The sequence below is a fragment of the Eucyclogobius newberryi genome, unplaced genomic scaffold (assembly GCF_026437365.1).
Source record: "Eucyclogobius newberryi isolate DKJ021-1_F unplaced genomic scaffold, fEucNew1.0.hap1 SCAF_22, whole genome shotgun sequence".
NCBI lineage: Eukaryota > Metazoa > Chordata > Actinopteri > Gobiiformes > Gobiidae > Eucyclogobius > Eucyclogobius newberryi.
The window spans coordinates 7,459,816-7,477,436 of NW_027315857.1; the positions used below are offsets into that span (position 1 = coordinate 7,459,816).

At 40.8% G+C, this 17,621-nt stretch overlaps 1 protein-coding gene across 1 annotated transcript in view; it reads right to left on the reverse strand.

Moving 5' to 3' along the window:
* The window catches only part of LOC140371956 (adhesion G protein-coupled receptor L3), a 271,947-nt gene that overhangs the window by 157,302 nt on the left and 97,024 nt on the right, over positions 1-17,621 (reverse strand). The window contains exon 3 of the mRNA XM_072459197.1: positions 16,010-16,223. Coding sequence (XP_072315298.1) covers positions 16,010-16,223 — 214 coding nt within the window. The remainder of the gene's footprint in view (positions 1-16,009; positions 16,224-17,621) is intronic.

A 17,621-nucleotide genomic window follows, 5' to 3' on the forward strand; every position in this document is an offset into this window, starting at 1 on the left:
ACCTTACAAAAAGCTAGCAAACCAAAATGAGACAAAGTAGAGAACATCTATGAGCCAGCCTCAGAAACTCTAGAGCATGAAACTACAATGTATTGCTAGCAAACCTTGCAATTAAAGGTGCACTGTGTAACTTCAGGTGCCAGGATGTTATTGCTTTGCCCAGAATGTGCCGTTAAACTTACGCACACAGTAACAATTTATGTTTTCAAGGCAATAAAATGATCTAAAATTGCAAAACGGAAAAAAAAAAGTGTGACATGCTTAATGCTCTGCAGTGAAACATTTCAAGCAAAGCAATTTAGACATAACTCAACACTTACACAGTGCCTGAATTTGATAGAAATCCTGCTCTCTTTTTTGTGTTAAAGTTTATTTTCTATTATTCTATTATGAAAAAAACAAAAAACAAAGACCAGTGAGTGAAAAGACAAGAAAAAGAAAATAAAGTAGCCCAGAGAAGAAGAAAGAAGAAGACAATTAAAATGTCAGTCAGATGTATTGGTCCCATTGTCCCAGCGTCTGGTAAATCTATACATATTCAAGTCAATTTGTACATTCAAAGTTATTTCAGTCCAGTCCTAGATCCCTGTCATCCATTTTCTTGTTATTGCCATTTCTGCTGCAACCAAGAGTACATTCCAGAGGTATCCATCAATCATCTCCATCGCCAGTTCCCTACATCCAAGACAACATCTACATTTAAATCTGATTCAAAGTCAAATGGAATATTGGTGTTGAAAACAGTCTGTGGCGCCTTATTGAGTCCAGCATTTATGAATAAAAGGGCAGTCCCGAAACACTCGATAGTGATGAGCTGCTTGACATTCACAGTTTCTCCAACAGCCAGTATTTCCCTGTGACTAGAGAGCACTTTGACTGATGATGATTCTGTAAAATACTGTGATATATACTTCCAACAGAATTAAACCCCTCAACATACAAACAAACCAATCAACGGCGCACAGAGGTATAGAGGTATCCGGGATCAGTATCAAACAGCTCAACAACATTCAAATCTATTCCACTCCCACACTTGATACCCTTGACCTCATCGGGCATTTCCATTAGGTCCACGTCAACACCCACAAAAGCCATCTCCCTTCTTTCTATTCACAACATTTTACACATCTCTCAAAGGAAACGGCATGTGGGCGGAGCAACAAGTTACCCCCTTTTTATGGCACCGCGTTGCTGTGTGACAGCTACAAGCACTCGTCTTGAAATGGAGAAAAGGGGGGAAAAAAGGAAAAAACTCCCAGTGCAACAACGGTCCAGTGGCTGAGGCGGCCATTGACGAAATTAAGGCTCATGAATAAGAATGTGGCGCGCGGCGACGGAGAGCCCTCTCGCTGTGGAATATTGACATGCTCCCTGGCCAGAAAATAGCCTGGCATATATAATTAGCTTTCTTCTGTTAAAGCAAATAGCAAAGAGAAGAGGAGAGGCCACTCTAAGCAACACAGAGCTGAAAAGGACAAAACTATTTTGTAAAGCTGGAAGAAAGAAAAAAGATGAGGCTGAATGAATGGGACAATGTTAGGCAGAAGTGGACGCAGCAATACAATACAGTGTCATTATTTATTTCTGCTTGGAATTTAGGACATTTCGGCGAGCGTTGCGTCTTGAATTTGATTGTCATAGCGGCGTTACACCGTAGGAAGCAGCGGATTGTCATTTACATGTTTTTACATGTATGACATTTACCACTGAATTAGATGAAGGATTAGAAAAATTGCCATTTGAAAGTTAAACAAAAGGTATTCCAGGATGTCAATTGATTATGGGGGAAATGAGAATCTTGACATGCCATAAAACAATGTTCAATGTCGTTAAATTAAAACTCTTCACTCTTGTGTCAGATTTCTGATGCTCTAAGCTCAAAGCTCTCGACATGAGCAGCTACTACAAACACTGCATTTACATATAAATTATGCATCTATGAATATTAACCTACTTCAAGATAGATCAAAGTGAATTATGCAAAACCACTATCGAACCTTATCAAACCAGATAGAGAAAGCAATCCTCCCAAATAACAGTGTCTAAATCCAAGAAAAACAAGGGAAAAAGTCATCAGAAATCTAAAAAAATCTCTAAACGGGATACAGTACCTGCTCGGTGGAATAAATCGCATTCAGATCAGCGGTAGTAGGCGTAGGTCCTCCGAGCGTTTCTAATGTAGAGCGGCTCCAAAAGAAACGAGGTGAAACTGCTTGATTTAGTGCCATCGAGGTGAGAGGCCACGTTCTTTGCAAATGTAAAACCCACGTCGCACTCGCCGGCCCGTCGAGTGCAGTATTAACTCCATTGAGGTTGTACTACAGGTTCTCGCTTGAAGTCCATTAGAAAGACAGAGGAGCGACAATGAGGAAACAGTGTTGGAAGTGCGGAGGAAAGGAGACTAGGAGATTGCTCAGGAGGGCAAAAGGAATCATGGACTAATTGAAGGAAGACATGGTAAGATGGAAGGAGATAGAAGAGCTCGAATTAATGTCGCGGGAATTAGCACTCAACACCAAGGACTAATTGTATATCCATCAGGGGGTTATTGTCCAAGATGAATTGCACAAAGTTTCGATTTCGATTCGATTTTAGATTGTCTGCATGAGCGTGTTACTGCGTTGCCTGGAATGTTCCACAGTATATACATTATTACTTGACAGGTACGCTCACTAATACGTTAAAAATGCCTTCTTACTGTGCTGTCAACAGATTGTGGAGTCTCCTTTATAAAGCGACAAGACTTTCCATGTTGCGTTTGTGATCTATAAAAAGACAATTTAACCTGAAAAAATGCAGTCGGGTACCAGAGCCTTAAGCTTGAAGCCAGAAGGCGAACAGAACTAGAGAGAATCTCAATTAAATCAGCGAGCTTGAGGGAGTTTGCGGTTTGTCTGTATGTGCACCTTCAAGCAGAGTGCCACATACACTTTAATAGACGAGATCCCTGACCTGTAACTTGCCTCAGCGGAGATAGATACGTTTAATGCCATTTAAGAAACATTCTTGGCAAAGCAAAGAAGAAACAGAGCGTTGTACCGTACACAACCTCCACTAACTACTGGCTGTCTCTTGGAAATATAACTTTGATTCAGGAAAATATCTTGTTTTCAATGCTACTTTTCCAATTGCGAAACGAACAGGCAAAAGACCACGTCAAGGCTTATCCAGCATTATGATACTCGCAAACAAATTAAGATGTGTATCTAAAGGGATGACGTTACTGGAAATCTAGTGGGATGAAAGAGCCAAGGCTAACGATCTCCTTCCAAATCCCGACCACCATTCGGCATCAAAGTGTGTTGTTTTTATCCGTGGGGAGAGACGATGCGCGACCGGCAAAGTTATTACAGGTCAAAAGCACTTACTGCCCTATCTGATGGAAGAAAAAACACACATTCTAGGTCATCAAATGTGTATGTTGGAACTCCTACGCGCCAATTGAAGACAGTGAAAGAGTTTGGGAGTGTGTGTGGCAGTGAGGACGGTTACTATCAAATGGAGGGATCCAAAATGCCGTGCCCCCTTGCTCCCTGCGCTCCCAACGAGGCACCTGCTCCGCACTGAATTAGCCCTTTCTTTACTGTTCGGAGCCATCCAAGTGAAACTCACTCCCCTCGCTGACAAATGGCCTGCAGCCTCCGCCTTCCATTTTTAACACATTATAAAAAAACCCATGTTTAGTGAGCCACCGGAGTCTCGGCTATTAATCTGCAGGCAAAGACCGGTTTGAGGGCACCCATGGGTAAATAGTGTCTGGGATAAAAAAGGCTACAACTTCTGGATTCTTTTGGCTTAGCTTGGAGAGGCGTAGTGAAATCTGTGGAGCGTTCGGCACACGGATGTCGCAGCCGATTCAAACCGATACTGTGACAGGAGTCGATCTCTTCTAATCTCTCCTGAGGCCCTTCCAGGTTAGAAGGGAGCTGTCCATTTCTAATCCCAATGAGAAGAGAATATGGCCAGAAGTCGAAGCTGCCCAAGACGTGCTGCGGTACTTTTTACTCAAACAAATGTACTGCAAATTTAGTCGGTTGAATATATTTGACGTTTAGCCAACGATCATCAAGACAGCAGATGGAAGCTCGACTTCTCTCTGCCCTTTGGACCACACAAAAACAAATGGGAATATCCGTGGCTGGCGTAAAACTTTGGAACTCCATCCATCCATCCATCCATCCATTTTCTACCGCTGGTTCCCTTTCGGGGTCGCATGTGACTGGAGCCTATCCCAGTGACTTCGGGCCATAGGCGGGTACACCCTGGACAGTGGCCAACTCATCGCAGGGCCAACACATAGACATTATGGACATTCACTCTCACGTTCATTCACTAGGGCCAATTTAGAGTCACCAATTTTACCTAACACATCATGTCTTTGGACGGTGGGAGGAGCCGGAGAACCCGACTCCACCCAGAGAGATCATGTGATGTTGGTCTGGTCCGGGAATTGAACCCATGATCTCCTTCTTGGGAGGCAAGAGGGCTAACCGCCTTTGCCACCGTGCACCCCAACTTTGGAACTCATTAGATTATAATTTAAAAACATCACCTAATCTCTACGTCTTTAAGAGACAGTTTAAAATAATAACAATCAAATCATATGAATTAATTGTATTTATTTAAAGGGAAAAAAGTCTAAACCATTGAAGATAAAACCATTGTGTGGTTGTTGTTTTTTTTTCAAGAAAGGGGAATGTATTTATAAGATTTCTTTATTCTCTCTGTTTCTTTTTGATTGTGATGGTTGAAATAAAAAACTGAAGAGTCTATAATATATGTAATTGCTTTATTTTGTATTGATATAATTCAGATCGAGTCCTTTTTCTACATAAAGCCTGGGGTCAAGGACATTGAGGCTTTTTCTTTGATTGAAAAACAGCATCATTGAGAGCTTGAACCTATAGTTTCCATCAGTCCCTCTAGTTCATTTAATTTTATCAGTACATTGGGTTTGATCTTGATTTTAGTCACCGCTGATCCATTTTCATTTGTATTCAGTCAACCAGCAAACACTATAACAATTTAAAAAGTAATAGTTGGCTAAATGAATTCACAGATGCAAAACTCTTACACTTTGTCAATTCATTTTGGCTTTGTCTGTTGAGGGTTGTCATGCAAAATCATCACTTTTATCCTGCATCCTTGTCCCTCGAACTAACTTCACGACCTATTTTGAATCTAATATCCTTTTGCCAGTCATATTGATCGCACAATCCTTTCTCCCCTGGGCCCTGCGTCTGTGTCCTGTGGCAGGCGATTGATTGATAACCTTCCTTCCCTCGTCGTCCAATATCCAGGTGACGTTGGCTACCGAATTTGTGAAGGTGCTTGCTATTGTCTTTGTTCAAATTCAGCAAAAAGAAGATCAAGTTATTCATGTCCTTTGTCGAGTACCAGTCCTTGAATCGACAGATGGAACAAGCTTCTACAGAGAAACCTGAACCGCGCTTTGCTTTCTCCACGTCAAATCAAATCAAATCAATTTATTTTTGTAAGGCCCAAAATCACAACAACAGTTGCCTCTGAGGGCCACAGGGAGCTTGTATTAATGTCCCCCCGCGTATTAATACCCACCCAGAACCACCCGCCATTCTCTATTTGTTCGTACCATTAGGCCAGCCAGTAATTGTCAGGTGCTCGACGCGTAATTGCATCACAGAGAAACAGCCGCGAACCATCGAGACGGACCGGAGAGTTCCGCACAAACATAATGAAAAGAAATACTCGGTAAAAATTTACAATAAACGCTTACCTGCAAATGTTAATCAAAGATACGCAGCAGAGAAGGCGATTTAAACAGAGTGTGTTATAGCCTAATATTTGGCGCGCCGGTGGGGATCTAATCTGGATTAAGTGGATCGTCGTTCATGGTAAACAATAGCTGGGGTCTTTTCATGGAAATGCTCGGGAAATTAATGTAAAGCGTAAAGAGTCGCGCTGCGTGATATTTGCTCTTCCCACGTTAATGCATAAATTCATCTGGCATCTTGCTGTTAGGGGAGTTGGATGTCAACGTGAGGCTTGATTTGAGAACGGAAAGGCCGTTTGTGGTGGAGGTGGGCGGGGTCATGCATGGACAATGGCAGCATTAAGTTTACATCTTTTTTATGTCAAAGAGCTTGTTTGTTTACCTGGTATCAAATAGCAAAAGGAAACGTTTGAATGTGTCGTAATAATTTGAGAATCAACAGCACAAATCTATAGCAAGAGAAAAAATAAATATTTCAACTATGTATGAATTATTGATTTGTGTTTTGGTATAACTGAAGCACTGCAGTAGCCCACATGAGCAAAATACAGGTTATTGTAGGAGTGTCAAGAACGTGTTATGAAGTGTTGGGCAGTAATTAGCTTTGCAAAGGGATTCATGTGATCAGAATATTTTTTTGTAACACAGTAATTTAATGAATTACAATTTCAAATTGAGTAGGTGGATTACAGTTACTACAGTTATCGATAAACTGTACGGTAATAAAGATAAACAGGTAAAACATGCAATATCATCATAACAGAAACGGATCAGCCGTCATCACAAAACAACAACAACTTGGTTTATGGAGAACTGATGAAAAACATATAGTAATCTATTTGCATTATTGATAATACCGTATTTTCCGGACTATAAGTCGCACCGGAGTATAAGTCGCGCCAGCCAGAAAATGCATAATAGAGAAGAAAAAAACATGTATAAGTTGTACTGGAGTATGAAATGCGGTTGAAAGTGTGAAAATAACAAATAATATCACATATAAATCGCTCTGGAGTATGAATATATAAGTATAAATATAAGTATAAGTCGCACCCTGGCCAAAACTATGAAAAAAGGTAGGTTTTAGTTACGTGACTATTACAGATGCCTTTTGACCATTCAAAAGATAAATTTAGTCTTGAGTTATTAATTGCTGTGGCAACACACCTTGTCATCCCTTGAAACAAATAGAGTGAAACTACAAATGAATAAATCCCTCTTTATTCTGTGATCTATTTTTGCCGTGCCTTGGACAAAGCCTTGGAAACATCTCCGCGCCCATGACCACCTGATGAAATGAGGATTTTAAATGATGAAAAGAACCGTCTGGAATTCTTAAGTAGATCCTTTATTCCCCGCTAAAACAAATATCTCATCAAATCCTTCACTCTGGAATTAAGGTCAAAAGCCAATGATAATGAGAGCGGCCGCATATGGTGGATTTCCCCCATCTGCTTCTTTATCCTCCCATCATTCCCGTTCACTCCGTCGGCACAACTTGTTTTACCCAAACTCAATCAAGATAGGGAAAAGGTTTGATAGAAACTGTGGTAAAATTACGATTAAAAAGTTATGTTTATACAATATCATGTCATTTTCAACTCAAATTAATGTTATTATTTGGCCCTATATTACCTGCTACTATTCAAATATGTCCCATTCATGTGTTTATGTTAGTATTGATACATTTTCTAGTCTAGATTAGTATCTGCGTTTGGATTTTTTGACAACCCTAATAACGTTGCTTTGTAAAAATAAATAAATAATAATAATAATAAAATTGCTCATTCAAGTAAGATAATCCAACATTCCAACATCTGGGCCTTTTTAATATTTGGATATTATTGAATTAGGGATCTACTCCACAATAGCTCTTAACTGCATGTTATAGTAACCATAGTAACAATTTCACGAGCAAGGAAAAAATAAAAAAAAGAACAAAAAGACAAAAGATATTAAAAGTTGTAGAAATGTATTATTACTGTAGAGAAAACTGGAAAACTGTTTTAGGCAGTTGTGCTGTTGGGGTAAGTGGTTGTATACTGTAACAGAGCCCTTATTATTCTACTGCCCACTTTTAAAGATGTTTCAAACCAGATGCACGGGGAGTTTTCTAGCTTTTATGCCAGATGCTGCATTACTGTGACTGGAGAAGACAATAGGAGCTAACAAAATGGCATTATCACTGCAGCACATGTTTTCCCTTGCCAAAAGTAACAGTTAATAAATGTAACTTTTGCCAATAGTTCTTGACCGGCAAAAAAAAAAAAACTTGCCCAAATGACCGCACACCAAAACCCCGATCACAATTAAGTAATCCCAAAAGAGAGTGCGGACAAAGAAGGTGTGGGTGGGGACGTGTCTGTGATTGGTGGGACGCTTCACGCTCTTCCCGACCTGCTCCTCTCCTTCAGGGGTCGTGCACAAACCTGCCACAATGCTATCAGCCGTCCCCGAAGGTGCCGGCCCGGGTCTGCCGAGATATAAGGTGATATATAGCTTTGATATAGCCTGTAATTACTGTCCGTGAAGGCCGGCCGCTGCCTTCAGGGGGGACATGAAAAAAGAAGCTAAGGGTTGTGATGAGAAAAGGGTCATTGTTGTTTGATAGCGCGAGTGGCCCGGCTTTTTCAGGGATGTGTCGCGGAGGGGGAGGCTCGGGCAAATACATGTGTGGAGAGAGAGAGAGGGGCACAATCAACAGCTTCCTCGTGACGGCCGCTAAAAATACCCCACGTGGGAAATGGGGGAATGATGCGGCAAGTCCAAACACGGACCGTGCTAGAAGGCTTTGCGTCGGGCTAAATCGATTCGTCCTGGCGCACCTCATCACGGCCCTTCATCATCAGGACCGCTCGGACTCAATTCCGAATGTGGCTTCATTACAATAAAAATAACAACAGCGCTCGGCTACCTCACTGTTTTGGTCCCCGCTTTCAGTCCTAGAATGTCTCTGCGGGGTTATTGTTGAGATAATACATGCTTAAAGATCATGTAGTGGACAGCAAGTCGCAGATGGGTCAATGACAGCATGTTTAAGACTTTAGAAAAAGAGGGGAATACTTCACCCAAGGACCCTTTGTATTTATAAATGTTTAATGCTAAGATTTTGAAATTCTTTAAATTGTCTTTACTTTGTGTTGTTTGTTCTATATATTGCATCTTAATGAACTTCTCACCACTCTATACTGCCCACTTGTGGTGCAGTTATAGTAAACGTAAATACAGGAAGCTGCAGTTTGTATATAATGATGCACTTTTAATGATGCGTTTTATTGAAAGTCCGTGGATGGACAAGTGCCAGTCTGCTACTAGTACAAAATAATATCTCCACACTAAACGCAGCGATTCGAAATGTTGTGTGTACATTTATGAAGCGCGTTGAGGACTCACATAAAGAAATCATTAATCTTTTAACAAGACCTGAGCGAAGCACTGTTCAACTCTGAACTGTGGCTAGAGAAAATGCTTGTATGGACTCTGAATTATGAATATATTGTTTGTTATTTTATTTTTGGAGTCTGAAATAAAGCTTGATTGATTGATTTTCACTTATAGGGTTATTATTCACCCATTTGCTTAGTGTGTTTTACTTCATTAAACATTGCAAATAGTTTTACAGTCACCGCCTCTCCCAAAAAGAGTCCCATTTGCTTTAAAATTCATAGATGCTGCAGTTAGCAAGAGACGGTGTGCATTTTAGCTCTGGCCACAGTGACATATTTATTTAAGGGCCGTGGATGGTGCGGCGCCAGTGCAGAAGGTGGAATTGCTAATGAAAGAGGCCCATTCATTTTGGCCTGTCACAGCGTGGTGCGAGACACTGTTCACTTTGAGATGCATTACAACACTCCTAAGCGCAGCGGCACGCTATCACTCAGATACAGCCTGCTATTACAGCTCACTTAAAAAGCACACGGCAGAGTACGGGGCCCCCAGAAAACGCCTTTTTTGTAAGCGGAGGAGCAGGTGGGAGCTCGGCGACTGGGGGATTGGCGAAGCTAAATGCGTATTGACAGGTAGCGAGGGGTGGCGACATGGCAGCGCGTCTGCGGGTGATGGATGCGAGGTTGGCACGCGGATGGCGGCGGCAGCAGCAGCAGAGGCCGGGATCATCCTCACTCGAGAGGGGAATGTTAATGAAGGGAGAGACACTGGCCGCGGATAAACTGGTGCGAGCACAGAGGCAGGTGCGACAGGGAAGACGGAGAAGAGGAAGATGAGCTGGTTCAACATGATGTAGAAGATGAAAGTTGATAGTCGAGTACTATGAATAAGCATGTTTCAAAAAATGAAGTTGGGGGTGGTTGATTTTCAAATGGCGACTGGAGGAAGGAGTAGTAGTTAAGTCGCACTGGAGTATAAGTCGCACCAGCCAAAAAATGCATAATAGAGAAGAAAAAAACATATATAAGTTGCACTGGAGTATGAAATGCTGTTGCAAGCGTGAAAATAACAAATAATATCACATATAAGTCGCTCCGGAGTATAAGTATGTAAGTATAAAGATATAAGTCACACCCCGGCCAAAACTATGAAAAAAGGTGCCACTTATAGTCCGGAAAATACGGTATTCACATGCATGGTTTTTAAAGACGATGGACGGCGTTAGAACGGCTTCTCTATACGGCGACGGAAAGCAGCCATTGCACAGTCAACATGCTCTCATCCTCATATCATGTTCTTTATTCTGGGTTTGCGATTGATAACATTTTACTATAAGCTGCAAACAGGGGATAATGGTCTTATTTTGTATGAAAGTGCCGCTTTCATGCTTTTACTTTTATTTTGCGTTACCGTGGATTATTTGTCGCCCTGTTAGTACAAGCTAGTAGACCAGTTTTTAAAGTACAAATGTTTTAGGATGTATTAACATGGTCAACGAGGTGGTAGGCGTTATTTGGCAGCCAGACCTTTTTCCCATTTCCGTTTCAAAGCAGCGGCCAATGCAAACCGCTTCCAAATCACACCGATTGCTGTAGAATTCCAAAGTTGGCCACGACACAAAAACTATTAACGAAACACGGGTACACACTTAAATATCAAATACAAATTTCCTCAAGTAAAATAAGCTGATGCCATTCCTGTCTTCATCCCTAATCTTTTCAAGAAGAAATGTATTCTAAAGTGGTTTTCAGTAGTTTAATTTACGGCAATTCTGGAGCAAAAAACTAGCCGTATGAGGCCAAGATAATTGGTGCATCTCTGACACAACATTTCCACCAAGAGAGTGGAATAGCTTTTTTAAAATGCATCACTTGTTTATCACCATTTATCACGATCTCTTCCCGCACTCTCAGCTGCTCATTGCAGTTTTTCCGGCTCAAACCTTTTTACACGGTCCGACATCCTGACTTGAAATAATAGAAAAGGAGCAGGTGTTAATAATAGCATTAACAGTGGCTCGCTTCCAGTAAGTGTCCCGAAAGGCCGTGACACTGAGCCAGAAAAATAACTAAGCAGCGCAATCGAATTCCCCAATCAGTAATTTCATTGTGCACACCGGCATCTTTTGGGAATATGCCCATTAGTGCACAATGCTCTATTGTTTTTCGCTATACTATATTCTGTGCATCCATGCTTGTCATGTTGTTGTCTTTGATAGGTTCAAAATAGGCACAGCAGAGCATTTCCTATGGGAGATTTGTCACAAAGTGGTGGTGCAGAGAAGAAGCTCTGGCAGAATAACAAAACAGGGGAAAGTAACTTGGGTGGGGTAGAGAATCTTTTCAATTCCTTTTTTTATTTGTTCTTTTACTTCCTTTATTACCCCCTTGCGGCTGCAGCTGGTCAGAGTGGCTCAAGTGATTAGAATGAGTCAATCATTCCAAAGGTCTGTGGTTCAAACACTGATCTGTTGGTAAGACGTTTCACCAGGCCCGGCGTGGTGAATCGGGAGAGTCTGGGACATGGGTGCGGCGCGTCCCCCGTCCCTCGATGGGCCATGTAGTCGTAACTCGTCATGGGCAGAAGTGAATGCTGTGAAGTTGGGCCGGCCCTTTCCTCGTGCCCCTGTTCTGAATGCCTGATCTGTCTGTCTAAAAATCTCTCTTTATTCAGCTTTCGTATGATTGGCTGTTTCCTGAAGAGGCGGTTCCAGAGCGGGACAGAGCCGCTGCCGCACGTCCGTCTCCTCTCCACTTCCACTCCACTCTTCTATACTCGATCTTTTATAAACTTGTGCGTAAGTAACAACAGAGTAAAGCAATATTCAGTGATATAATGCATCTACATTGTGTATCTGCAGCGCGCACCAACACATGAACACTCCCACTCATGTCCTTCACACCCGCTGCAGCCACTTTCCTCAGTGTCATTTGTGTTTTTTATGATCTAAACATGCTTTTTGCTTGTTATGCTTCACATTTACTGTGCCAGAACAACCACGCCACAATATTCCTGAATTTTAGAGAGAGAAAAGTGAAGCTGTGCTGTGCTGGGGCTGCGGAGGTAGGGCCGAGGCATCCTGGGGAAAGTCCGGTGTTGCACAACACTTATTATTATCAAATATACCCTTAGGGTGGACTACAAAACAGGAAAAATAGCATGATATGTGATCTTTACGCTTCAAAACGCTGTATGTTTTATTACATCAGACTCATATTCACGGAAAAATGAGTTTATTGAGAAACTGAATCTAAGTGAATCACGTGGAGCGTGGACATGTGATATATGGCGGTCTGAAGTTTAGAACCTTGAAAAGAGATTTTCTTGGCTCGATCCAACTCACAGATCAAAGATAACATGTGCATCACTACGATGGACCATATTTCTGTGTAAATATCTCATGTTACAACACAACACTCACTCGATAAGTACAAGCTCAGGAGCAGATGAACCAGATGTGACACAGACACAGGTAAATCAGCTCAAGCAGAGTCATCAGGGACAGAGGGGACAGAAGGGACAGCTGTGATGTGTTTTATGTTTGCTAAGCTTCAAAATGCAGAGTGTTTTATTATAATCCAACATATTCACTGAGAAATTAGTCTAATAAGACCCGGGGGTTCGCGGCACACCTGCAGTCCGCTGTGCCGCGGCCCGTGGGACCCCCGGTTCAAAAGACAACCGGCATACATATAGTACACTACCGTGTACTATATGTATGAATTGACAGATGTAGCCTGCATAGGTACAATTTCTTGTTTCTTTGTAAACTTTGTTTGAGTGGCTTTTATAGTACCTCTATAGCCCAAACGGTATGTCCCATCATGCAACAGCACCAAACGTTATGATATAATACATTGGGGCCAATTAGCAATACACAGCAGTAATAAATGGGGAATAAATATAACCACGAAGATAAAGGGTTTGTGTCTCTGTGCTGGCCCACTATGTAAGTAACTTCCACAGCGGCCCCCCATTTCCTGTTTCCTCTTTGTTGTTTGTGGGCTGCGGCACATCCCTGCGCAAATTAGCCCCTAATCAAACAAGCCCCATTACAGAAAGGATCGGGTTACAGCCAACCATGTAAACGCTATAATCACACTATTACACCGCTTGGGTTATTTCCACAGATTGCATTATGGAGCGCATGTAAACATAGCGCATGGCAAAAAGCAGAGGCAAAGTGTACAAAATTAGATATAAAACAATGGAAGAGGATATGAATCACTGCTGATGTTTTTGATTACGAAACCGCAGCGGGGAATTAATGTGGGAAAGCTAGGCTGTAGAAAGTATTTGAATATTGCGTATATGATATAGCAAAGGGAGTTAATTTAGTTATTTTAAATATTCATCATACATCCCAAACATTCCTTGTGGCTTGCATGTTAAACTTAGTTAGTGAATACATTAACACCTAAAATGTTTGACTCCTTTTGACGAAGCATCCTATAGAATAAAAGTGTTTTTTGTTGCCCTTTCCCGAAACGTAACACGGTGTAATTTCTTCAGTGGGCTCAAAGCATAAATCACGACTTTATGCTAAAGAAAGAACAACCCCAGGGTGACTTTTCAAGTAATGAAAAGTCTTTGATTTAAATTAGTGAGTTCTGTTGGGTCCTTGTTTTCTTTACAGCCATAATGAGCTCAGCCACAGGAGCCTAGCAACCGCAGTGACATCTCCACAATGGACTTGTTGGGGGCGGCTTTCATTTGTTGTGCTAACCTATGCATACTAATGTTGAACTTCCATGAAACCTTTACGAATTCTCAGTTTTAGGCTTCTGCTTTCATTTCAAACAAAATAAAAAATTGGTTTAGTGAAAAAAGACATGTCAAGATTATTCAGTTGATAAAATAAATAAAATAAATAAAATAAATAAAATAAATAAAATAAATAAAATAAATAAAATAAATATATATGAAATAAAATATTCAATCTATCTTTCTACTTCAACTATGTGCAACATTAACTTTACTTTATCATTCAGAAAGTTTGATTTCAGTTTTGAGTTCACAATGAGATAATGGTAACCATGTATTCTATTTAAAATTAATGAATACAATTAGTTACAACATGTGGTTAGGCAACTTTTTTGTAGCCTACACCAACCAATATTATATCAACAAGCTGACAACAACTACTACTAGAGTTCATAAAAGGAGAAATCACTTAAATATAGTAAAATGTATTAAAGCGATGCATCTTTAACGTTGTTGATGTTGCTGTTGACAGTAGCAGCACCCTTTGATTCTTTCCTGCAGAGATTTCAGTGAGTGGGTGTCTGGAAAATAGAGAACTACAGGGTGCATCCATTATCTGACAACACGTTTCAAACTACTTCTTTTTTTGTCCTCATCATGTTCTTTGCTCACCGTCGATTATCTCAATAGCTACACGAAAATGTTTCACGACGCTATCCTCGGGGGTGAAATAGTGGACACGGTTCTCGCTGCGATTTAAAGGAAGTTGCAGAGACAAATTGCATTGTAATTTAGACAAGATCCAATTCACAGAAAATTATATCCAAGAAACTAGACCCCACTTGTGCATGAAGTGCTGTAATAAGTCAACGAAAGAGCAAAGATGGACTTCCCACATTTCCTATACATTTCCTGCATAGCTTAAGACACCAAAAGTTGTCTATAGATTACGTTAATGTCCACAATCCATTATTCCAAGCATAGTAACACTAGATTCTGTCTCGCCTGGACAAATTTGGCTATGTGTCCAGGTTTAGGCGCCCCCAGGGTCATAACTCTAAAAAGAAAAGTGAAAACAAAGCCTGTGTAAAAGCCAGGCATTTGTACTATAAGAAAGAATTATTTCTAGGACACATTGATTCTTTCCTTCAGGGTAAATTCATCACCTGGTGCAAATCCGAGACAGCTAAAGTGTGTATTTTATGCTTATGTGTTTATGCTTCATTTGGGTGCTTCAAGTAATGAATCCTTAAGAGCGTACAATAAGCACATTATGCCTGGAGTGCATCCTGTTATTGTGGGAAAAAATGGCCCCATCCATTAAAGCGTCCATTAAAAATCCACACGCAAATGTTTTTTTATTGAACCCAGATTACAAGGATTTCTCTAAATGAATGAATTGACAAGGGAAGGTTAAATACTGTTTGCAGTTTTGGAGGACTAGCTTCAACTATTAGTCTAACAAAATCATTGTTATGTTTTGGGACAGTACCGTATTTTCCGGACTATAAGTCGCACTGGAGTAAAAGTCACACCAGCCAAAAAAATGCATAATAAAGAAGAAAAAAACATTGCACTGGAGTAGGAAATGCGGTTGCAAGTGTGAAAATAACAAATTATATCACATATAAGTCGCTCCCGAGTATAAGTATATAGTTTAAATATAAGTAAAAGTTGCACCCCGGCCAAAACTATGAAAAAAGGTGCGACTTATAGTCCAGAAAATACGGTATATGAAAGTGAATATACAAAGAGCTTTATAACATGATTATTTCTGTAAGCAATCGCCGGAAACTGTAATATATTTTTCCGTGGTCATAATTACAGTAGTTAAATCAGACTTTGACCTGCTCCCTCTTTTTTTCCAGGAGTTTGCTTTGATTTTGAGCCTTCGCATACAACTTAGCGCGGGCCACTTCCTGGTTTCGTTCCGCTCTCTGGTCCGTCTGCGATCACAAATTGAACAAACCGCGCCGGAGAACAATTCAATCAGACAGAAACCCAAACACCCAAACTGGACCGGAGTTCACGTCCTTGGCCTGGGTGAGCGCATTCACATTACCCAACTTAACCAAGACTATACGGGCAAACGGATCCAGATTCACATCGAAAGTGCAGCGTGAATGTCTGTACTGTACAACTTTAAATACTTAACACCCTTCCTACCTTTGTGACATGATCTTATAAGCGTCAGGGAGGTAGCAGCGAGTGTTCTCCATCTGCGCTGGGTCGGCGTCGCAAATCTTGTCGTCGGTTCGCCCGTAGTTGGCGCTCTCGATCATGATGACGTCAGTGCCCGGGCACCGCAGCTCGATGGGGTACGATTCGCAGGACAGCTCCCTCCTCACCACCGCCATGGGGATGGGGGCTCGACTGAAGGCTGCACAAAGGGACAGAAAATGACATATTTTAGCATGATTTTCCTTCATTGTTGACGGGCTAGAACAGTAATCGTAAACGGATGGAGCGGGCACAAAACATATACTGTATTTGGAAGCAAACAACGCCAAAAATACAGTTAGTAAAGCATAATTTGCACCTGTTGCTCCAAAAGTATCGATACCCAGATAGTGATTAATACCTATAATTGTTCAAATGAATATCTAGTTTTAGTATTGATTTTTGTTGCTACTTCGTATACTGAATCAGAATGTCAATGAACAAAATTCACAAACATAGGAACTTGTCTTGGTGATTCGGTGCAACATAAAACAATGAAGAATGAATAAGTCAAAAGAGGAAGAATTGAAGTCTACTACGGGATAAGAATAACAATCAAACAAGCTATCAGATAAAAAAAAATAGGCTTACAGTTGTACAGATATACATATGTAGTGCAGAAAGTAAACAGTGCAGTGAGTGATTAAATTATGGTCACAATTGGTTTGATTAACCCGAACTTGAGACTGTTCCTCACAATTCCTGTCTTCAAAAAGCTTCTGTACAAATTCCATAACAACAGCATAATTTTGTCCAAGAAATAACTTCATTGAACACTTTGACATCATTTGCAAGCCACAAACTCCTATGCAACAGCTGCATTCAATCAAGGAAAATGGTTTAACAGTCAGGACAAACAACTCTCAGAAGGTCAGGGCATAAGGTTCCAGATAGGATATCCACTGCAGTCTAGAGCTGGTGGGCGGACAAGACTCTGCCGTGTGGAGTGGGAGGATTATACGAGTGCAAAGGGCTCGCGGACGAAGTCAACACACAAGATGGACAATGATCCGACATAAGGACATAGTTGTAGTGGATGTCTGGGTGAGAAAATAAGCATCTATTGTGGTGATTCAGAAATGATATGGCATAGCTGCAGTAAAGTGCTCTTAAGTGTTCCTTAAGGCTAGATTTATCACACTGCAGCTGTGAAGGTTGCACTGACGGTTAGTTGAATCAATCTCCGAGGCAACAGAGTAAAAAAAAAAAAAAGTATAGTATCGTTTCAAGAAAAGAATGTTGGATTTTGACAACAAAACTTGAATAATGTTATTTGCAACAACTTACTACAAACAGTCTTACTATACCATATTTCCCCTACTTTCCAATGACTCAATTATACAACTCTATTACTCTCTATGGCGTAAAGTTAAACAATGTTTATTTAGTTTGCATTTACCGTATTTTCCGGACTATAAGTGGCACCGGAGTATAAGTCGCCAAAAAAATGCTTATTAGAGAAGAAAAAAACAAGTCGCACTGGAGTATGAAATGCGGTTGCACGTGTGAGAATAACAAATAATATCACATATAAGTCGCTCCGGAGTGTAAGTATAAG